Source organism: Siniperca chuatsi, linkage group LG2 (assembly GCF_020085105.1).
Source record: "Siniperca chuatsi isolate FFG_IHB_CAS linkage group LG2, ASM2008510v1, whole genome shotgun sequence".
NCBI lineage: Eukaryota > Metazoa > Chordata > Actinopteri > Centrarchiformes > Sinipercidae > Siniperca > Siniperca chuatsi.
In genome coordinates this window covers 33,513,550-33,538,092 of record NC_058043.1, presented here as the reverse complement: position 1 = coordinate 33,538,092, position 24,543 = coordinate 33,513,550, and the positions used below count along the sequence as shown (strand labels likewise).

The following is a 24,543-nucleotide window of genomic DNA, read 5'->3' as shown; positions in this document are numbered from 1 at the left end:
AATAATTAAACATCGGCGTAATACTTTCATAGTGAATGGGACAAGAACAGTGGTACTTGGTGCAAAACCCTGAGTTGTAAAACGTGACGTACAGACGGAGAAAACGGTAGTCGCGCCATGATTAAATTTTGAAAAACATTTATAAATTACATTAAACACGAACAGATTTGTCCTCCTTGTTTCACTGTGTGGCAAAATGTTGCTCTTTTTGTAGCAAAATGTAGCTCGTTTTGCCATTACGTAAAAAAAGTACCTGAAGGTGCATTTACAAGGTTCGTGAAGGCAACATACCTTTAGTACATGCCAACATTCACAAGCCCAAACATTTAGCACACTTTCTTTCTTTCTTTCTTTCTTTCTTTCTTTCTTTCTTTCTTTCTTTCTTTCTTTCTTTCTTTCTTTCTTTCTTTCTCCATCCATACAAAACCAATAGCCATAATTAACTTTGCCTATGATTATTGTATTATTTAATTATTGTTGAAACAATTAATCAACAACAATTTATATATATATATATATATATATTATTATTATTATTATTATTATTATTATTATTTTAAATATATATTTTATATAGGAACAGCTTAGATACTGTGCAGGACCCTCAAACTCCCAGGCCTCTGGTAGAGGATCCAAGCTTGAGCATGACACATACACTCCAGAGGCCTGGGAGTTTGAAGGTTCTGCTGGAACCACTCTCCCAGTTTGAGGGTCACAGCTCCCAGTGCTCCGATTACCACTGTTGCTGTTACTCTCCACATCTTTTATGGCTCCTCTTTCAGCTTCTCGTGTTCCTTCTTCTTCTTGCTGTCGCTTGGGATTGCTACATGTATCACTACTGCCTTCTTCTGCTGTTTGTCGATCAACACGATGTCTGGTTGGTTAGTCATCACTAGTTTGTCAGTCTGGATCTGGAAGTCCCACAGGATCTTAGCTCAATCCTTCTCAGCTACTGAGTGCCTGTTCTTGTGCTGTGATGATTAGTGCTTCTGTGCTGTCCTTTAGTCCAGCCTTTTCCAGCCACTGGTAGGAGTTCTTGATATCGCCTACTTCTTCTATCTGTAGGTGGTACATGCTGTGCAGGGGCTTGTCTCTCCATGATGGTTCATCCTCCTCCTCATCATCATCCTTGGGTTTCTGCATCTATCTATCTATCTATCTATCTATCTATCTATCTATCTATCTATCTATCTATCTATCTATCTATCTATCTATCTATCTATCTATCTATCTATCTATCTATAGGTTTGTTGCTCAGGCAATAAAAAGCAATATGAAAACCTCTCTGAAATTGTGATGGGAATTTCTCTCTTGTTTCTAACATTCTATAAATAATTATTTGAAAAAAAAATCAACAGATTAATGCATAACATACAATAACTGTTAGTCAGCCCAGATTTAAATATGTTGACATGCTACTGTATGTGTTTTACTGTGTTTCACTAACCCCAAGTCTGCCATGTAAACAAATTCTATTTATATGTGCATAAACCTTGTTTCACCTCAGATATGTAGGCCTACACTCGTGGCCCAGCAGAGGGTGCACAAGTACAGCATATCAAAGACATCAAGAAAGAAAAGCTTTAAGCTTCTGCCCAGGTTTTGATCTCAGCTTTGTTGCTTTAATAGCACTTTTAGCTTTGCATTCTTAAGAGTAAAAATGCCTTTTGCTAAGCTACATGCTGAACACAGCAGCCAAGACTGTTATAAAGTAAAACAGAGACAAAACAGTTATGGTTTACAGTTTAACCCTGACAGGTATACGCACTGTGTTTGGCAGCTGGTAGTAATGGTGTTATCGGTAGTGGTACTGAAGACAAAAGTGGGGCATGAGACTGCTATTCTCTAGCTACTGAAAAGGCATAAGTGAACATGTAAGTGGATATAGGCCTCCAGCAATTCAGCACCCACCCACACACAGTCTGTCAGTTGCCACTTCCTGCAACGTGTCTCATCACTTCAAATGCTGGCCAGAAACACAGAAATGTAGTGTAATACATGCAGATGGATGATGGTAGCTTAGCCTGTTGGAGAGATACACCTATTCTAATTATACATCTGTCATTTGATGCAAAAATGCAGCAAGGGACCCATTCAAACACTAATGAAGTAAGCTGGATATTTCCCTTGGGTACCTTAACTTGAAAGAGCTTGTCAGTTGCAGTGTGCAGAGGCAGGCAACTTCACAGTTCTATATAATTACATAAAATTTGAGTGTGAAGGGCGAGGAACTATTTGCCTCAAGTGATTGAAGATGTACTTTAATTTTACTTCTTGCGTGATGACATTAGCTTTTTGAGCATTGTATTAAGAGGATTTGTGACTCCTGGGATCAGTGGTATAACTCAACATGAGTCTGACATGTATCTGGTCACTGCTGACCATCAGCTGTAAAACTTGACTAAACTTTGTATCCTAGTAACCTGAGTAACATGGCCAAAATATCATCTGTCAACAACATTAAGCGCCTACTGACTGTTTTGGAGAAGACAGCTGTACAAATCCATGTAGACTATACACATACTGTAATTTAAAAACATTTTACATGCCTGAAACTACTTCCACCCTGCAGGACTGTGAGCTGTAAGGGTGGTAGAACACATGCGTGGTAGGTGGTGTCTTGTTACCATGTCAACACAAAGCATGCTCTCAGCGGACCAGCCTGCAGTTGCCTTGGAGACCAACTAGACTCTGAAGCAGTGAATTGATGTAAAAACTATTTGTTTTCTTTCAGCAGATGTCATCTGATAATTGCACAGTCGATCCTACATGATGACATACTGTTTAAAAAAATCAGAGCTTTGAAAATATCACTTACATCAGAGGTATTGAGAGTGGGAATATTTTTAAAAGGTTATTTAATTTATTCACATTTAAAAAGAAAATGTAATAAACTTAAAGCGGCTATAGTCAATAATCTTGTATTAACAATGGATGTAATGTAGTGTAATATGAAAGTGGTTGTTCACATTGACAAACCCACAGAGAGTTATCACCTGACTCTGCAGTTGCCCTCAGCTCTATGGTGCGTTTTATCTCTTTTAGCTCATTGTTTCAGTTTTACAGCCTGCAACTTTACTGTTTTGATTTCATCTTTGTAACGTGCTAATATGTCAGTGTTGTGTTTACACTTGTTGTGCTGCCCCCAAGTGGCTAAGTATCAATTAATTCAGGTTTAAAAAATGTAATCTAGTGTAGTTATGCCCACAACATAATTTTCTAAATTATCTTGTAACAGGCCACATGAGGCCACCTGCAATGTATAAGGTACTGCTCAGACAGCTACCCCAGTCAGTATATTCTTCTTCGTCCATGCTGTCCAGAAAAGTACATAATGATGTCCCAACTGCGTGACTATTTGGACAGAAAATGGGTGTGTATGTTGCATTTCTGTATTTATGCCAACATGAACTATAAAAAATAGCAATGATGTGTTCATTGACAAATAGGTCAAACAAATAAGCTGGTTGTGTATAGCTGTATAACCCTGGGGCAAGTTTCACCTAATACCGACAGGTGAAATTTATGGACATGGTACAATGACAGAAAATTTGATTTGGTTTTACTGTTCTTTTTGAGAGAAAGTGATCATGTGTTTGGTTCACTGGTTTACTCTTTGACAAGTTGAGGAAAACTGCTGCCAAAAATAACACATCATTCCTTAGGAATATAATGTGTATTCTGTTTCTTAAATCCACAATTTTGCTCTTCAAAACCAGCAACAGAAAATCCAGCGTGTGTCCAGTAAATGTGAGTACAAATGAAACATTGTAATCTCAATGCTACTGTACTACTGTGTAAGCATGTGTGGTGTGAACTGTTGTACCACTGGTAAATGATGCATACTGTAATGGGGCCTGTGGATGGAGTTGGGAAATTCACTCCAGCCACTCACAACTCATCCATTTGTTCTCTGCCTGAGAGAGTGAGAGCAGTGCACGTGCACATCAACATTAGCTTTGCTGCACCCTTGTCTATGTGGGTGTGTGAAATGCAGTGTGTGGGAGGAAGAAGGTAGGTGGGGGAGCGAGTATGTGAGCCAGAAGTCAGGTACTGCCTCAAACTGTTGATGGTAAAGTCAGTCAGTCAGCCAACGTGACTAGTGAAGGTAAGCTTGCCTCTGTCACTACGCTTCCTCTGCCAAGCAGTCGCTTTCACTTCTGCACAACACTTTGTATTAGCCTTAAATCCTTCCATCTGTGCTCAGGGCCTCTACACTCTTTCAATCTGTGTAATCTATGTTTTCAACTTGTCCTCCGGAAGTCTTTGTTTGACAGCCACACACCCACCCAGCCAGCTTCTCCTTCCCTCACTCTCCTCCTCTCTGCCTCACCACTTTCATAGTGCATCTTCTCTCTCATTTGCATTTGTTCCGCTTCCTCGTGACAAGAAACAGTTCATGTCAAAGAGCTGTGCGAGAAAATCAGATTGGAGGGGAACACATGGTCTGGATGACAGAACAGATTGAAATGAGCAGGTACACTGAGGATGGACTTTCTAAGCTGGATAATTGTTGCTGATTGAAGTGCAAAGCAAGAAGGTAAGTAACATCTGGTTCTGCTGTTCTTCTTAACGGTTGCGCCTGTGTTTCGGCCTAGTTACGGCATGTTCTGGTTTCTAGTCTGTGTTATTCTTACCTACACTGTATGATGGCAACACCATCAGATATTTCCTCTTTTCAAACGTTCTGTTTATAAAGTCAGAAGAACAATAGTTGGAAATGAGATTAATAGAGTAGATAATATGAAACAAAAAATCTTCTCACAATGACAAGAAATCAAAAAAATCCATAAAGTTTTGTTTACAGTTTGATGCTACCCGTTTTTGCTGAGGTTTGTTCTTACTGCAAGCAGAAGCTGTTTTTCAATACAGCTGGACCTCTTTTTGAACCCATGACACACTTTTACACAATTTTAAACTGTCTGCAAGTGCTTGTAGAAAAAAACATCCCTCTTAATAATTCAAAGATCCACTCTACAACTGTATTTCTTTATGGTGTTGCAGCATGCGTAACAATATGACATATTTACATAGCTGTAAGGAAGTGAAAGCACATTACAGTAAGAAGGTAGATCTAAGTTCCTAAGTAAATAATGTTTGAAAATTAAATTACACTTACACAGTGCTTCTTTTCATAGAGAACTCACTCAAATATGAACAGAAACAAACTTTCCTCAGTTCACAACACCACGAAAAGTATCTAACGTGGGCGTGCTCATGCTGTACAACTAACAAAGAGTGTGCTCCATGCAAACTGTACCTCTGTGGGTGAATTATGCAAAATCATACAATACATGTAGAAGTAGCATCACAGCAACAGGAAATGAAATTTGCTCGATCTAATGTGAAGCTATGTATCTTTTCATGCAGGTGGCTTTACGCTTTGATTCGATTACTGCACAAATATGACAGTTTGTCAGGAGACAAAGCCGCCACATGCTACTGTGAACATCAAGGGTATGCCATTTAATTGGTGCAGACTAGTGACAGAGGCAACAGCTAATGTCAGCAGACACATTTCATTTGGGGAGATAAAAGCCTCTGCTGTACTGTATGAGTATCTGATCTCACTCCCTCATCCCCCTCCTGATATGAGTCACTCACCTACGTCACCCCCTGCCTCTCTCTACACTATATATACTTTCTCTCCACGTTTATTTCTCATATGTTTCCACTATCTGCAAACAAAACATATCTTTACATATCAGAACTGTAGTCCTGCACCAGCTGCTCTTGAAATTAAACTGCAGAGATTCAAACGCCTCTACTTTTGTCTGCGCTCTGTAACCATGGGTATTCATCACAACAATGATATCACTGAGATATAGATGTGCTTTTATTTGGTGCTGTAGAATTGCAAAACACATCTCCCTGGAATTTATCACCATGCAAAATCCAGATTGGATTAATTGTTTTAATAGCCATCTGTCCTAAAGGTTACTGCATTAACTGCTTAAGTACATTTATTCTTTGCTATGCTACTTTTCTCTGTTCCACTGGTGCAATAACAAAATATTCTCCATTCATTTTATTCTTTAAGAGCAAGATCTAGAAACCTGCCCCATTTGATCTGAGGCAAAGCAGAGGTCTAATGCAAACTGTTCTTATCTTACAGGTAATTAGAGACCTGGCACTGGTACATCACGACAGCAGCAGTGTTACCATGGAGACTGGCAAGCCAGGATTGGCGAATGCTCCGGTGCACATCAACTCCATCGCAGCGCAGACAGAGAAAAGGATGGACATCCAGGCCCCGCTGACGGCTGTTTACATCCACACAGTGCCTGCTCTACCAGCGCAGCCTTACCCCCAGCTTCCTGCAGCTTCCCGGGAGCCAGCCACACTCCATCTGGCCATGCCGCCGCTTTACTGCAAGGAGACGCTTCCCTTTCTGACACTCCATATTGCTGGTGGGCTGCAGTCTCAGCCAGGATTGACTCTGGCAGCTGCTGCTCCTGCAGCCAGACCCAAGTCGGCAGGAAAGCACATGTGTCCTCACTGTGGACGGGACTGTATGAAGCCCAGCGTGCTGGAGAAGCATCTGCGCTGCCACACCGGGGAGCGGCCTTACCCCTGCACCACTTGTGGCATTTCTTTCAAGACTCAGAGCAACCTCTACAAACATAAGCGTACTCAGGCTCATGCTCGCCTCTCGTCTGAATCAGAGCAGAGCAGCCTGGGCAGCCTAGACAGCATGTCCAGCTCCAGAGAGACGTGTACCTCCAGTTTGTCTCTGGATGAGCGCAGCAAGGAGTCAGGCAGCATGGAAAGGGATGCCACACTACCTGCTGCTGAGATGCCAGCCAGTACTGCAAAAGTCTACTCTGTAAAGACACAAGGTTCTGTCAGTGAACAGAATGAGTTGACCCCTGCAGGTCATAAGACAGAACCAAATGAAAGTGCAAAGGTAACAATAGAAGGGGAAAAACAGAGGATGGAAAACAAAAGGCCTCTGCTGACTGCAAGTCGACATCTTCCCCTTCAGAGACAAGAAGCCACTCTGTTCTCCAAGCAGTGGGAGAGCTCTGTATCCAGAGGAAAATCGCAGAGCCATGAGAGCACCGACTCAGGCTTCAGTGAGAGCAGTGACCACTTCCCAAGCCCCGGCAGCATTTTACCTGACCACAGTATGGATTCCCTCACCGAATCCACCAAGGAGCTTGATGAAACCACCAGCACACATACACCTTCAGAACGAGGCCATGGTAGACATGAACCCAAAGACACTGCAAGGGAGCAGGAGCAGAAAACACTGGAGGAGCGAATATCTAAGCTGATTTCGGAGAATACAGCTGTTGTGGAGGACAAACAGCTGGAGAATGTAAGGCCGCGGAAGACAGTTCTGTCAAAGCAGGGTAGCATCGACCTCCCCATGCCGTACACATACAAGGACTCCTTTCACTTTGACATGAGGATCAGTAAGACTCCGAATGTTGGGTTACAAAGAAACAGGAAGCCTGGCTTCTACAGCTCTGTGCCCACCCAGGGCTCCTCCACCATGCAGCATGCCCCCTTAACTCGCAGCAACTCCCTTCCTTTCAGCGTTACCCTCCTGCAGCCTGAGAGGGGCAGCCCAACCTCCTCCTATCAGAGGGATTATGTAACACTTGTCCGGAGGGGAAGCTCTGGCCAGATCAATCCAACAGGTTTCGAGATCAAACCTGTGAACCAGCAGTCATCCACCCACCGCCCGCTGGTCCGACAGACAGCCGTAGACTGCAACCACGCAACAGACGGTCTCTTCGTGAATTCATCTGTGGAGGAGGCGTGCACCGGCAGTCTCAGCTGCGATGGGGATGGCGGTGACATTTGTGGAGAGCCAAGCAACAGAAAGTTCCGGAGGAAGAAAACACAGAAGTTTGCCTACAACAAGTGGTACATGTACGGCGGAGGGACATTTAAGAAGCTCTACAATGCTGAGAAAGATGGTGATGACGGTGTTATCAAAGGCAGGAAATGTTCGACAAACCCAGAACATGAGGTTGTTCAGGGCTTACAAAAAAGGTCAGCAGTTCATAAGGAGATAGTGACAACAATAGACTCAACAATAAATTTCACAAGCAGCAGTGCAACAGTGTGCCATCCAGGTTGCCCTCCTGCCAAACTACCCCTCGTCTCTGCTGTGGATTTCAATCTAAAAACTAGCCAGCTTCATACATCATGCAGCTCTCTCAAGACTCCACTGCAGAGAAATCTGTCTTTGTCAGTACTGCCATTAGCTTCAATTGGATCACTGGTTAGCCACAAAACAGACAGCAGGAGCAGAGCAGAAGCAGGGACATTGATTAAGGAAGAAAAACATACTGACTCCAGCTCGCAGCTCTGTGGAGCCCATATTCCCTCCGACAGGAAAAAGCAAAAAACTGATGACAAAATAATTTGCCCTCCGGAGATGGAACCCGACCCGAACACATTGAGTCATCCCCCTCCCTCTGTCACTGGCAATGAACCTCAGCAGGATAAAAATCTCAGTTATATCAACCTTCAAAAAAATCAAAAACATACTCAGCTCAAAGGAGCTCTCTTCCCGCCATGCATAATCAATGCAAATGTTAGCACCTCGACAGCCACTTCCACTCCCTCCTCTGCCAAGACCAGCTTCCTGCCCAAGTACCAGCTCAAGTTACCTAATGCTGCTGAACCTGATTCAAATCCTTCACCACATGTTGTGGATAAACCGACAGGAACTGATGGCCACACTTTCACCTCTTCTCTGTCATCTTCTCACACTGAGCAAACCTCACCCTCGGTCACAACTTCTGAAAAAAAAAAGGACGATCCTGTCACCTCACCGTTGATGCAGAGTTGTGAAATCAAAAAGACAAATGCTTTCAGCTCCACACAAGGGCAGCTCCTCTTGCCTTGCACAGCCACAACCCTTATTCAGGCTGAAACATCAAGACTCAATCAAAATGCGACATCTAGTCTAACTGTAGTGGACAGGCAATTTTCAGCATCCACAATAACCACAACCTGCCTGCAAGATTATCAGGCAGGATTATGCAGCACTTCAATACAACCCTCAAAATCTGCAGGGGGCTTACCCACACCTGTTGCACCCGTGGTTGTGAACTTCCCTGCCACACCTACCATAACGACAACAAACAATCAGATATCTGCTGCTGCCATTACAGCTGTCTCACAAGGTCAAACTAACCCCAACCCTCCTGTGTCTCACACACAACTCTCACCAGCATCAGACCAGTTGAGCCCTATGAACAAAGCATATGCTAGCTCAAACACCCCAATCGTACCTTGTCACATCGTACCATTTGACCAGATGCAGCCAGCTGCTCAGAATGTGTTTCATGTTCACACAGCAGACCTCCAGATCTGCCTCCAGATCATATCTGATGAGCAGCTGGCTCTCATTGAACCCCAGATTGAGAGGCAAGCAGGTAGCACTCTCTCACAGAGGTGGGAAGCAGTGGCCCCAGAAGTGATCCAGAATAAAGCTCAAAGCTCTGTCACCATGGAAAGTAGCAATGAGGGAAGGGACCATCAACGGCCAGGACATCAAAAGGAGTTGGACCAAACTGAGTCTTTACTCACACTTAACATGGAGAGAATAAAACCTCCACTGTCTGTACAATTTGGGGAGGCGGCGCCAAATCTCCACTTGACCAAGCACAGTAATTCCACTCAGGCTACAGTATCAGCTGAATCTAAGCCTCCTGAAGCACTAGGCTTGTCGCGACGCCCACACACACATGGTCATGTAAACACGGTCACAGAGACTCAGAGCTCTACGGGCAATGTTATGTCAACTGCACTCAAAGGTGTAAAGTCAGGAAGGAGACAAGCTTCAGATGAGGAACATGCCCTTTCTCTGAACCGTTGTGCTGAGGAGCAACTTTTGCTGGACAGAAGGGTCAGCCAAGGCGGACTGGTCTCTCAAACACTCTCTGGCCAACACAAGCTCAGCATGACCTCTCTTTCTCCTAGCACAGTAAATCAGAATAGCACGAGAAGTGAAATACTAGGCAAAGAAAGCCAACACAAACTTAAAAATCAAGGAGCCTCATGTAATGTAGGCACAATGAAAGCCAAGGGTGAAGCCTCTGCATACAAAAGCAGCAGGTTAAAAAGTGGAGAAGCCCACCCTCCTCTGAAGGTTGGGCTCGATCAGGCCTCTGTTGCTGCATGTGCTGACGAACTCTCTGGGTCAGTTTCTTCATTTTCAATCAATAAATACAATGCTTCAAGACAGTTGTGCCCACAAGCATCCATCTACTGCAGTAATTCAGTGGAATCTAAATTACCAGAGGCCCTGAATTCATTTAAACATGCAAACATGGGATGTGACAGGGTGGGACCTTTGGACAATTCTGCCCTTTCACAGGAAATGACTCTAAGTGAATCACAGGACGTGATCAGCTCAGCCCACTCAGCAAAACTAGGTCTGTTTACTTCAGCGTCTCCTAACATCCAGGTGGAAAGACCCAAAGACATCCCAGCTGTGCTCACAAGCATTCAGAGCACTACTGCGGGTATATATGACTGTTTTAATTATATCAAGTATTCAAATTGGATACGATCTGAAGAATATACAGTGCAGTGTATGAATTTGTTATTGATTTGGCTCTGCACTCCAGCACATTGAATTTAAAATTAAACAATGACATTGAAGGTGTTTGATAGTGTTAAGTGTCTTAACTTGTTAAGTCAGCCACCTGATGTCATTCCAACTGATCATGTATTTCACTGCTCAAGACCAGACTGAAGGCAAAAATCCCCAGAAATACAAGGCTGAATTACCAGGGCCCCAGGTGTCTAAAAGCCCCAGGTTCGCTGTGTACGGTTTGTGGTAATTTGGGCCCTGTTTCAAAAACTAGTTTTAATATTTTCATTATGTTCATATTGTATTGACATAGTGCATATTCCTATATACATTTGTTTGAGAGTGAGAGGATACAATATACAGAGAGAAGGTGGTGCTGATGGTCGTGGGGTGTCAACAGTGGCCCACAGCTCATTTTTGCCCAATGGCCTTATGTAATTATCCCCAAGATTTGCTAAAAAATAAATATTAAAAACATTTGTCCTAATTTGTACAATACAGGTATGTGTAGAAAAGGCCACAATTACTGTCCATGTGGTGTGGATGTGAATAGCCTCAAATTAACCTCATAGGCTCTTAAACCTCATGTTCAGGTTCCAGTCCAATGTCCTGGAGTACAGAGACGACACAACAAAATGTATCTGATCTAATGCTTATGTACAGACTGCACTGTATTTGCTTTTACTAGTTTTAATATGAGCACATTTCAAGACAAACACGTTTTTACCACAAGATGGCAGTATATGTTCACCGGTTTGAGAATGGAGGCCTTGTCTGGTTTTGTATACAATCATCAAAGCCTGCAGGAGGTCTTTTTGGTCTTTGTCAAAGAAATTAAATGGACTATCAGCAATTTTAATTATAGGCAAAATAACCAAATGACGGTTTGCTTAAAAATCTCTCCATGGCAAAATGAAATCATGGTGAAAATCTCCCTGTCCATGTGGTTTTAATTTTAACCATTATTGTCCTTAAAAAAATAATTACTGTGACATGTGAGCTGACCCCCAGGTAGTGTCTTGCATTATTTTAAAGTGTCATTTGATCCCTATCACAGCACACAACACCAGTTTACCCACTTTTCAAGTTAAGGAGCTGAGGATGACAGACAATTACAGTTCAAAGGCCAACCTGGGGAGCACAGGATAAACAAAAGGGCTGCCACTCCGTGACCTCCCTCCTGGCTAACCTGAAACAACAAACTAAGTTTCTAGAAAGACTGACACTTGAGTTCAGGCACATGGTAGTTGTGTAAATTCCTTCACTGTAAATGTAATTTTCCCGCAGATTATTATCTATGCCAGGTTAACGATAAGGGCCACTCTCTTGCCACTGTTTTCAGTAGCATTATGGAAGTCATTGATGGAAAACTTTAAGGGGAGTGGACAGATGAGGTGGAGGAGGGATGGCACTGATCCATGTGAGTTTTCTTAGAGCACTATACACTAAGAGTTTGCCAGACCAAAGAAAGTCTACAAGCCCATTTGTTTTTAAATCAAGACAGCTGCTGTTAATCCTCCACTGCATATTATATCTGACCACATTATTCCATGTCACAAGAATATGACAAATATTTAATTATATAAATTCATTATTATGAGTTAGATTTTGTTCTGCTTTTATCCAAAAGTAAATGTAACCAGTTATAGCATCTACATTCAGGGCTTTGCATAAGCTATATAATCACCACTTCAGTTAAAAATGGACTGATAAGCATTAGTATTGTGGCTTCACCATCCTAAAAAAAACTTCTGTTTGTTTTTCTTCCCCTAGGACTTATGGTCGGAGCCTCCCTTGTGGGATGTGCAGCCCAGAAGAAGCCACAGAAAGGGGATACAGACTGGAGGCCAAAGCACAGCCAAGAGGCTGGAGAGACAAACCACCAATGCATGGAGGGGCAGGGTGGAGGGGTAGTGGGAGTGGATAAGAATGGAGGAATCAAGACAGACGAGGTGCCAGGACATCGGTGCAAGGCCGAGTCTAACTGCAGATACACATGTTTACAAGATATGACAAAGCCAGAGGTGAGATTGAATTCATTTTTTCACTGCTCAATAGATGCATGTTTACTATACAATTATTTTATTCTCGCTGTTCAGTGTTCACATTCCACACATTGGTGGGATTTAAAAAGTTCAAAGACAAATCACGGTACAGCCCAAACACACATCAAGAATATATAATATCTTAAATCCTGCAATTTTGTGATTATTTAACACACCCTTTGATCTATCTGACCAACCCCTTAGATCCTTCTTCATCAGTATACACACACTTACACAAAAATCCTCTCCAAACTACAGGCAACAGAGAAATGGCACAGAAATGTCTCAAAACAGTGAAAATGTACAAGATTTCTTTCCAATTCTGCATTCTTTCTAAATACATTTGTTGCAGTTGTCAGGCAGGGGAACCAGGAAAACAGTAATAGGACCCAAAATGCAGACACTGAGGCAGAGCAGGTGCAGTTCAATGACTTAATAAAGTACAAAAGCTTGCAGTGATCAAAATAAGGGGAGCAGTGCAAACACATCCGACAGATAGCAAGCTATGTCCAAATCCAAAGTCCAGGCAAGGTTCAGGAGAAGCAAAAGATAACTCCAACAGACTACTCAGGACCAAAAGAAGGGACACTTGACATGGAAACGATGACTAAATACACTCAGGTAAAGGGAGATAGCAAGACACAGGTGAGACTAATCAGGGCGGCGCAAACAATCAAAACTGGCGGGAAAAGCAAACAAAGACAGGAAGCAAAACTACGATACACATGAGGGAAGAAGAGTCTTTCAAAATAAAACTGGAAATAACATACACAAACCCTCAAACCATGACAGTTTTATTGATTTAATTTATCTTATACTCCTCTAAATCTTTTCACAAATCTCTCACCACCAGATATATTCAGACTATCCTGATCTGGGGATCATGTGGAAGCAGGTTTCAGGCATAATAGGTTGTTACATCACACAATTATTTTTCATTTTTAAAGACATTTACCAAGAAAAGAGACACCCAAGCTAGAATTTGTGTTTTTCTCATGAAATATTTGCAGCATAATAAATAAAGGATCCCCAAGATTTACACAACATAACAAATATGCTAAACAAAAATGTATATTACACAGCCACACATGGTGGCAAGTCAGATATATATTACGAGGCTTCATAAGCCTTTCGCTCAAGTTTAAAACATCAGCAATCCATTATAACAATAGCAGAACTAGGCAGCTGACAGCAGTTACATTGACAGAAGTCAGTTTTTATGGCAAGATTTTATCATAATTCATAATTCACTGGACACATGAACCTTCATGGTATTTGAGCAACACAGGAAGCTAATGAGAAGATTCAATGGAGGGAGGACAATGACTGTATTTTTGTGATGGTATGATGGTAATATTCCTCCTCATGTTCTTCTTTTATTAACAGAGAGAAGACAAAAAGGTCCAGGTGGATTCCTTTAAAACCCCTTGGCTATCTGAGCAGCATCTTCAGCATATTCCCCAGACATACTCAGGAATGTCTGAATACCCTCCACAGAGCACTCAGCAAGTTCCAAGGATGTCAAATAACCTTACTTTACCTGCCAGAAGCAGTCAGACTTGCCTTTTCAATTCTCCACAGTCCTCATTGGACATGAACAACTTCTATTTCTCACAACAAAACTGGGAAAGCAGCATCATCCATAACCAACAAACACAGATCTTGTGTGAATCAAATTCAAGTCAACATATCAAAGCACAGGCCCAATTAACAGAAGCACAAAATGTTTTTTCACGAATTGAGTCCAGCCCTCAAGAAACTCAAACATTTTCACACCAGGACCAAAAGCAAGAACAAAAGCAGACCAGCATCACTCTGTCCTTTCAGCAAGGAAATACTACTGCAGGTAACAACATCACAGCAGTAAGCTGTTGTACCAAGTTAACATTAGGAAGTCACAAAAGCCTAAGTCTCCCCCCCGATGTCAAAACACCATCCTCCGCATGCCCCAGCCAAGTTTCTCATTCTGTTCAAGTCAGTAAAGCTACTGCTGGTTTGACAGGGGACACCGAAGCATCAAACAACAATGTGCTGGATAATAATACTGTGCTGCCCTCAAAGCCTTTTACATACCAAGGACCTGATGATTATCAAGACACCAAGGATAACGCACCATATGACTTCACGAGTCAGAGCAGTACCTCTGGGAGACCTGACATTACCAACAAATATCAATCTTTTTTCTTGGCTGGCCAGCTTCATGGCTGCCAGCCAGCCGAGTGTCTGACTAGTGGAGTAAGGCCTGTGCAAAGCTGCCAGGACAACACAGAAGACACCAGCAGTAGTGACGATGAAGGAAAGCTTATCATTGAACTGTAGATGAACATGCACATATGCTATTTGGAGTTTTATTGCTGTTTTTCAGAGGCAGAAATAATATCAATGGATGAGTTAAGTTAGTGGACAGAGCCAAAGAACTAAATGTGTAAACTCAAAATAAGTCAAATGAATAAAAAATTAACTGTCTGATATTTTTCATTATGTATAATGCATTAAAAGGTCAATGGGGAAACCTTGCGAGAATAGTGTAGGTCGAGTGTGAGCTAATGCTGCGTTCATGTCATATTGTACCGAGTTTAATTACAAGCGGCCAAATAGGAAAAACTGTTCATGTCAGCCTCCTGGTTGTAATTCCAAGCCTGACCATCAGGAATTTGAGCTATGATATCTCCCACACGGCAAAAAGAACTACAGAAATCGACAAACTCATCACAAAACAGCTGCAAAGCCATTATCGCTGGCAGTTACATCCAAATAAAATCCAGTATGTCTAATGCAGTTGAGTATGGTAATTAACGTTTACCTGGTGTGACTACAAAGCTAGCAGTGGGGGTAATCATCAGGTATTAATGCAGGAATGGTCCCCATTTCATAAAGGTTTCCGTCCTGTACTCATTGTCTGTTAACTTATGATAATATAAATACCAGAAATGAACTGTCACCAATTAGGAATCTCTTGCAATCACTGGAAAACAGCATGGCTATTTTTTTCTGTTAGCAGTGAGTGTGCTTGCTTCACATTCTTTTTTGCTTGGCTTCATGAGTGTTGACAGAAAAATTGTGGCTCCTTCTGTTATTTAACCACAACCAATGAGATTACCTCTGCCCCAAAGAAATGTTGTATGACTTCCGTTCTGCTCACACACACTTACACACATAATTTGCCATAAATGTCTACCTTCCCACACTCACTCTCTCTCTCTCTCTCTCTCTCTCATAAATTGCACTCTGTGTCACTCTGTAACCTTCCCAGACAACACCTGTGTGTATGAATCATGTACACGTGCTGCCAAATACCAATTAAGTTGATCCATGCTGCCAATCAGATCACCCGGGTGAGGCAGGCATTGGCTGGACGGGCATGACCCTTTTCCCAGTCTGGGTTTTGTAATGAGTCAGCAGCTGTGGTAAGGTACCGGAGCTCACGGGAACAGGAAATGAGTGTATGTGAACATTTCTGTACATAACTACACAGTTGTAGCTCACGCTGACTTGCTTGTCAATCCTCAGCCCATTAGTGGTCATACAACTTTTTGGACTTGACAGGTGTATGTGTGCAGGAGTGCTGAATGAGCTTTATCTCCAATGCATCTGTTCAGGCCTGTTTGGTTTGACATTTCAGATGAGTCTATAGTGCTGTTTGGAAAAGGGCACATAAATGTGCAACAGTTTACTTGGTCAAGTTACAAGCTGATTTATTGTTGTGTTGCAAATATTAATATTTGTTTTGTTTTCATTTTAATTTCAAATTCTTGTTACAGATTGCATATGCATATGTGACAAAGAAGAAGAAGAGGCAAATTAAACTATACTCAAAACCATTTTTTCCCCTAATCTGATTGTGTGGGTTTATTCTTCAGTTAAACCTCTAACTTGGTCTAAGATGGCTTATAGATGCTGCAGTAGTCCTGAAACAGATCAGGGTACTGCATTAGTTTTTTTTTTTTTTTTTTTTGCCATTTGGGGGCTGAAGTACTACAACTGACAGACAGCTCTAACATAACATCTTATGAGGTTGTTCATGTGATAGCAAACAGTTCCTTATTTACACATCCAGCAGACACATTGCCATTTATTTGGAGTTCTGTGTCTGGTCATCTGATGAATGTAAATCCAATATAGTTGTGAAGTGGGATGCGCTACTGGTTTTTCCTCATTCTGTATTCCCATGTTGTCTGTAAATAATATTGTCAGTGTTTCTTAACATAGAAACACGGGACTCTCCCGGATAATGTCATACATAACGTCATATAGGTTTCAACGCAAGTTTTAATTCTTTCAACTTGTTTCCAAGAAATCATGGTTTGTCCATCATCTTGGCTTGGTGGACGGCTCTAAATACTTCAATGCCCATGAATCTCCAAGCTCCAAACCAAGCCAGTCACAGATGCGAATCAGTGCGGTAGTTTGTGTTTTGAATTTGTGAACAAAACACAGTGACATTGATGAATTCATTCAAAACGTATCCAGGATTCAAAGTGAACTGATTTCAGATGCAGATTGTATTGTCAGTTTTCTCAACAGCGTAAGCTTCCACCCACCGTTAGCAGCACATGTATCCAAATTTTAGTGGTGGTGATTGGATGTTTCTTCCCTGAATGCACCTTGGTAGTTGTCGTTAACTTCTTCACTGAAGCTTTTTATGTACACAGGCTTGTAGCTTTGACTTTTTAATCAAACTAGCAGATATTTTCTAACCCAGGTGTTCAATCTTTTGTATTGATGATTTAACTGGGAGAGGTTTATACCGTTCCAAGCCGTAGAAATGCTCCAACTGTGAGTCACTTAACATTGTCTATGGAAAAAATATTGGGACTATTACTTCTGGAACCAACTCCTCCTACTTAGAATATATTTGCTCTCCTTTTAGCTTTGTTTTGGTCGCCTCCAACTTACAAGAAAAATATCTGGGTTTTTAGTTGATGTTCGTCTTTCTTCACTAGCCAGTGGTTAACTTTGTCTTAAGTACCGTACAGTAGGTTTAAGAGAACTCTTTTTTGGGGCTGAAAACAGCTGCCTGCTGTGGCATGAAACAGTTTTGATGAGATCGGTGAGAGTGAACCTTATAGTAAATGTGTCATAAAACTAAAACAATAAGCTAAAAAGACTAAAAAGCTTCACAGAGCTTGTAATGACCTTTTTCACAATGCATTTGATTCCTGTCACTTGATTCATTGTTAATATAAAGCATTCTGATTAGAGTAGGTTTAAGTTTTAAAGACATTTTCTGTTGCTCAGCTATACACAGGCCATATATGAAGACTCGTAAGATTTATTTATTATCCCCCCAGCATCTGGTTGAAACATCAGTTAGATCAATTTAAAACACACTGCAATGCATGATCAATCCATCAATCGCTTTTTAATACACCTATGTTGATTTTATATATACCATCAAGTAGCCCAACATTTTAGAACATGCACTGGTGAACTATTAGATCTCTGTTTTCACATCCACGGTTACTTCTATAATCCTACTTTCAATAAACCAGCCTGGTAGCATCAATACCCCAGTATCAGAGAGACAATGAATAGCACTTTGCATTAAAGGTAGGGTATGCGATTCTGGAGAAATCCAATACAATGACAAATACCATGATACAGAGTGAACAACCGCCCAGCAAGTAATGTAACTGACATTAGTTAGGTTGTGGGTGAGCTTAGCTAGGTTGTGTGCCTACAGTTGCTGCTGCAAAGATAACAGCCAGAGAGGACGAGACGGTTTCCCAGAGCACACTTCACCTTTAGGAGCGCCATACATTTTCAATTGCTCTGTGATTCGGATTTGTTTACATTGTGGAGACCCTAACCCTGTCCTACAAAACAGATCAAGGTCCAGAGATTTCTGTGAATTGTGAAAAGCAAAGGCATAACTGAAGACAATTGTCAATGAGAGACAGCACATAAGGCAATGATTTGTCTTCCATATTTGGAACATTTTCTCCACTCTTGTTACCATCTCTAATCTGATAAAATGAATAAGACTACTCTTGAAGAGACTACAATTAACAAATCTCAATGTGAGTTTCACCTAAATGTTATTTGAGCTTTTTAAGATTGATAATAGTGAAAACATGTTCTCCAAGTGGACACGCCAAAACTACTTATGTTGACTGAGTTGAAAAGCTGAGCAGATATATTAGCAGAGTGGTGCTCAGAAAGAGACTTAGGCATCACAGCGTTATTCTGTCATGGTCATTTCCTGCTTCCTCCTGCTGCTGTTTGCCTGAGAATGAGTCTGGTTTCATCTGTCAATAATATGTGGAATCTCAGATGCTTATGCTCTGTTAAAGGCTGATGGTGTAATTTTTTTCCTATCAGCAATAATTCCCCTGAAGAGATAAAAACCAACAGTGAATTTATAATACTAACAAGTGTAATCAAAGCCTGAAATAGCTGATGCCTCTGTGCCATTTTGATGTGATTAAATTTTTCACTTTATTATCAGTATATTATCTGAAATTTGTCTTGCGTCCCAAGGTGTACACTGTTTCACATATGTAACAAAACCATTTAACCAAAACAGCAATACAAATACTACAAACATATATTACATTATATATTACATATTATATTATATTACATCAGACATTACAAATGAGTAGCTGCATAGTCGTCGGACACAGTCAAAAACATTTACCTCCAACAAAAACTGTTCTGTTAGCATTGTGACTTGTTCAAATCCTTGTACCCCATCATAAACTCCAACTTAGAATTCATACCATTAATGTTTTTATTTCAGTGAAGGATATCCTCCAGATTATAATGCAATTATGTCTAATTTTCAAACATTCACATATCCAGACATCTAATCTTCATCTTCCCAACCATTTTACAAGTAGAGGTTACATGGGCATATTCTCATTTTTAAGAATATTCCATCTTTCTTAAAGCTGCATTAATTTATTTTTTTGGCCACTTAGGGTCAGTGCAACAAGCTGTAAACACAACATCATATTATCACCTTATTAAGTTGATATGACAAACCTGTTGTCACAAACTGTTGCCTAAATACACATTCAGCAGACACAAAGCAACATTAGCATTCATTTAGAGTTGTGTTTCTGTCCACCTGATAAATATGTCTTTGTTGTGAATTCCTGTGTTTTTGTCCATGCTCATACTGTATAAATTATCTTGTGCTCAGGTGTCTCTTGAAAAAGAGATTTTGATCGTATTCAAACTCAGTGACCTGATATTTTACTTTATATAATGAGCTATGTACTGATGTTATCTGATCTTGAATGTATGGACAGACACATATTAACTACATAACCCTTCAGTTTTAAAGAAGAAATGAATGGCTTAGTTTGTTGAGTCACTTTACAGCCCACAGAGTTACAAATATAACAGTGACTCAATCACTGGCCTTTTGTTTTCAGTTCTGTTTCAAGAGAGAGGATATTGTAGAAACACCAAGTCAATTGAAAGACAATGACATTTATGTTGATGAGTTTTTAGCTACGCTAGCAGCATGACTCTAGGGATGGCATTGTCGGTTGGTCCACCACCACAGTCGTGACTTTTTTTTCCCCTCTGGTTTCCATGGTAGTGCACATCCCACTGGCTTGTAGAGCAAAGGAAACAAACAAAGCGGTAGTGAGTATATTTGTTTGTAGCCTCATAGTAAAAACAATACTAACAAGTTTGACTTTGTATATAGCCATATACTGTACTATGGTTAAATAGAAAACATTTCAGCTAGGCATAAAGGCTCCTTTCTTGAGTAAGAGAAGCTCAGAGATCACCCAAGAACCATCTATAACTGACACCAATAATTACACCACATTGAAGACAGCAATTCTACTGATAATAATTACAGCCTAAAAACCACAATTGTACAATGGAGGATTTAGATTTTCATTTAGACCCCAGATAGCAGAACAACTATGGCTAACCCCCAACTGGCTCACGACTGAAGTTGGTCTCTCAGCCAGTGAGAGCAAGAGTGAAGGATGGACACATGAGAGTTCTCCCAGCTGATGTGACCTGTCACATATTTCAAATCCACTGCCTCTGTTGATAAACACATCATGCTTTTACAAAACCAGCAGGTCATTGTGGAACCTGTGCAGATCACTTCCAGGGAGACCTCTTGCTAGTTGCTGAGGCCATAGTACCAACAATTTACAAAAGCATCTGTAAATGGATTTGCCCCACCCATGGCATTTTGTCCACCTAAATTCCAAATCAAGATAGGAAATGTCTGGGAGACTGAGGCATTGGTGGACTCAGCAAGATTCATTAGTCCAGATTTTCAATCTTAACCCTAGTAGTTCCCTGGGTTGTTACTGAGTACATCCATATAAGTAGGATAATAGGACTGTTAAAGAAATCATACATTTCATCTGCATGGTTAATTTAATTTAATTTTACCTTTATTTAACAAGATAAGTCAACTGAGAACCAATTCTCATTTACAATGATGACCTGACCAAGAGGCAGCGACCAAGAGTCAAGTCGATGCAAGACATTAAAACACAGATACAGCTAGTGCAAGAAAACAATATTAGACAAAATTAAAACATCACAATATATACAACAACAGTGATCTGTGTTCCAAGGAAGTAATTTCAAAAGCAGGTGCAGTGATCAGAAACTAATGGAATGTATGGAATGACGGTGTGGATTTTTAACATCTTTTGCAAATCATTCCAGTCACTATGAGCGACAAACTGGAATGCATGACAGACTGCAGGTGCAGACTTTAGGAATTACCATACTAATGATTTTGCTGGAACGTAAATTATGTTTACTGTTGGAGATATTGAGTAATGAACGGAGATATGGAGGGGTTTTGCCAACGATAGTTGTAGAAATGAACTGATACCAGTGGATCTGTCATCTGGTATGGAACGATGGCCAGTTGACTAGAGAGCAGAGAGCACAGGTTACAGTGTTGAAAGGGGCACCGATGACAATGCGAATGGCCGTATGGTACTTGATGTCCAGTTTATTGAGAGGATTTTTGGAGGCAAACCTGTACATTAAGTCGCCATAATCCAAGATTAGGAGAACTGTCATTTTAACCAAGGTGTGCTTTGCAGAGTGGGTGAAAGATGCTTTATTACGGTACACAAAACCTATTCTTATTCTGACTTTGGAGAGCAGCGTGTTGATGTGCGTTTGAAAGGAGAATGAACTGTTGAGCCAGTTGGCCAGGTATTTATTCGAGTTCTGACCCATCCAGAGAGGAGATTTTGAGGTGGCAGGCGACTTGAGATAAGTTCCGATTGAAGACCATGCATTTTGTTTTATTAGTATTTAGGAGGATGAAGGTGAAGGTTGGAGAAGGCATAATGGATACTATTGAAGCTGTGTTGCAGGGAAGTCACGGCAGTGTTCAGGGAAGGAGTTGTGTACAAAATGGTGTCATCAGCATACAGGTGGATGTGAACGCTACCAGCACCATGAGCAACGTTATTTATGTAGATCTTGAATAGCATTGGACCTAGTAACCCCTGAGTAACTCCCACGGACAGGGACAGTGGGTCAGATAGGAAACCCTCAGCTCTCACAGATTGTACATGTCCGGAGAAGTAGCTGTTGAACCATGCCAGACATTCCTCTGTGAATCCTATGTCTTTGGGCCTGCAAGCAAGATGTGATGATCCACAGAATCAAAGACAAGGCCTTATGCCACATCTAGACAGTATTCTTTTCATGTTGATGGCACATATGATGTCATCAACAGTTTAAGTGATGCAGAGACACACCCATGGCCGGTTCCAAAGCCAGACTGCATGCCGGTGAGAATACTGTGAGACTCCAGGTGGTGGGTGAGCTGTTTATTGACCAGTTTCTCAAAGACTTTGGAAAGGCAAGGCAAGATGGATATAGGTCTGTAACAGTTTAGGTCTAATTTGTTTAGTGGGATGACAGCAGAAGATTTCCAGTCCTGGGGGAATTCATAGGTCTACAGGGACAGGTTGAACAGAAAAGTGATGGGAGCTTAGATAATATGAGTTGCTAACTTAAAAAAGAAAGGGTCTAGATCATACAGGCCTGATGATTTAAAAGGATCCAGTCTGACCAGTCAAGTGTTGTTGAACTTGCTGTTTATGTGTAATTATGCTCATTGGTCTCAGGTAGCATCTTGCTACCTTCCTGGCTAACAATGCCAGTAAAGTCTGTTCAAACCAGACCTGTGACGCAAGCAAGTGACGCAATTTCTGACATATCTGTAGTTTAAATTAAAATTTAAAATTTGATTTAAATTAACAGCAATATGTTGAGGGTAAACTTTTCAGCTTTTGCAGTGACTGATTCATAAAAAGTCAGTTTTTTCTGTCTTTACACTATGTTCTTATGAGCAGCTATTGAATATACTCTACATGCATGTCAGTGGTCAGTGCAACTTCATTCATTAATTCAAGAGAAGAATATTAAATTAATATTAAATTTGAACAACTCATCCATCTGCAGACCATAGCAACTGTGTTCCTCTCTATAGTCATGCAAGGTCATTTGGAAGCCATGGTGCGTGTCAGCATGTGTGTGTGGGTATTAACCCCAATACATCAGGAGGTGAAAATGATTTAAAACAGACATATGTTGTGCTTCTGTCTTACTCCCTGTGTTTTGGCATTTCATCTTTAAAAAGTGTGTGAAACTTACAGTACAAGACACCTCATTTACATATTATTTATAGCTGTCTGTCATTATTTACGATAGGTCCAGTTCTAGTCTTGACTAATATTGCTTATAACCATTAATTAATGTTTAAATTACTGCTACATTGATTCAAACAGCTTGAAATGTGCAAACGTTGGGAGTGAATCGCAGAAAAATATAAGCTTCAGTGTAATGCAATCTCCAATATGGCATTTGCATTTGTCTTTCTGTCTATCAGTCCTCCTGTGAGTGGGAAACCTTAGTCTGTACATATATACTTTCACTCAGACACACAGAAAACGAAGAATCGTCACTGTGTGTCAGCTGTGTGAGCTGTGCCCTATAGACCCCCCATTCCTTCCACTCTCATGGAATCCTGTCACCCATACCAGGCCCCAGCTCGCTGTGTATACATATTAATGGATATTAGTGCATATTCACAAACAAATTTGCAAGTCAGTTGACAGATAGGGACTCTGGGATCTTTGGGCCCCCTGGGGGAGCAGTTACCCAGTTTGGCCTTTTGGTGTATGCACTGTAGATTCATATTCGATTTAGAAATTGCAATTGCAGCCATGCCAATGTTCCTCCTACAGTTTAAAGTCATGCAAGTTTGAATTGGAAACTCTACATTGCCTGTAGGTGTGAGTGTGAAGTTGTTTGTTGCTCCATATGTGTTAGCCTAGACAACCTGTCCTGGGTGAAAGCTGCCTCTTACTCAACGTGTGCTGGAATGGACCCCAGCCCTCTGCGGCCCTGAACAGGATAAACGCTTTAGAAAATAAATGGATGGAACACTTGTAAGTCATTGAGTCATTACACCTGGGTCCTCACTTTAAGTATGGCTTACACTTAACGCAGCATGGCTGTCAAATAAAAGACACAGGGCCTGAACTGCCTTTTAGACAAAAGTAAACAGCATGTGCCCCAGTAGTGACCCACATACCCTGAAGTGGTAATTTGAATCTTTATTTTGAAACTTTTGCAGATGTACATTTGTACTCATATAGCAGACTGTTCTTTCAGAGCTGAGTTTACAACAACCACTTTTCAGAGATCTGCCCACATAGTTGCAAGCTTTTGAGTCACGTGATTTCTGGTAGCGTTGTCTCACAGCTTGGTCTGAAACTCTGAAACTCCAAAAACAGATGGTCTGGGGGGGAAAATGGTCTTGACCTATTGTTTGCGCTCTGCTGAAGTATAGTCCAATCATGTGTCATATTTACTGGGTTAGGTGGGATTGACAGACTACTCCGCCAATGACTGATGTGCACAGGATACACAAACAGGATGCACGGTTCTCTGTGCTGTCTGGCTATCCCT

General features: G+C 41.2%; 1 protein-coding gene across 2 annotated transcripts; it reads left to right on the top strand.

The window, feature by feature from the left end:
• Positions 1 to 3,828: 3,828 nt before the first annotated feature.
• Positions 3,829 to 16,427, top strand: znf831 (zinc finger protein 831). 2 transcript variants are annotated; one of them, XM_044166992.1, is made up of 4 exons: positions 3,829 to 4,540; positions 6,116 to 10,490; positions 12,335 to 12,585; positions 13,993 to 16,427. In XM_044166992.1, exons 2-4 carry the CDS (start codon positions 6,164 to 6,166, stop codon positions 14,923 to 14,925), a joined length of 5,511 nt encoding a protein of 1,836 aa, XP_044022927.1. In that variant the 5' UTR covers positions 3,829 to 4,540; positions 6,116 to 6,163; the 3' UTR covers positions 14,926 to 16,427. The 2 variants fall into 2 exon arrangements, with proteins under 2 accessions (XP_044022927.1, XP_044022935.1); XM_044167000.1 differs by lacking the exon at positions 3,829 to 4,540 and adding an exon at positions 5,107 to 5,457.
• The last annotated feature ends 8,116 nt before the right edge of the window (positions 16,428 to 24,543 follow it).

Coding starts and splice junctions, on each gene's coding strand:
- znf831 (XM_044166992.1), top strand. CDS start 6,164: ATGGAGACTGGCAAGCCAGGATTGGCGAATGCTCCGGTGCACATCAAC. Junction 10,491..12,334: donor CATTCAGAGCACTACTGCGG/GTATATATGACT, acceptor TTCTTCCCCTAG/GACTTATGGTCGGAGCCTCC. Junction 12,586..13,992: donor AAGATATGACAAAGCCAGAG/GTGAGATTGAAT, acceptor TTTTATTAACAG/AGAGAAGACAAAAAGGTCCA.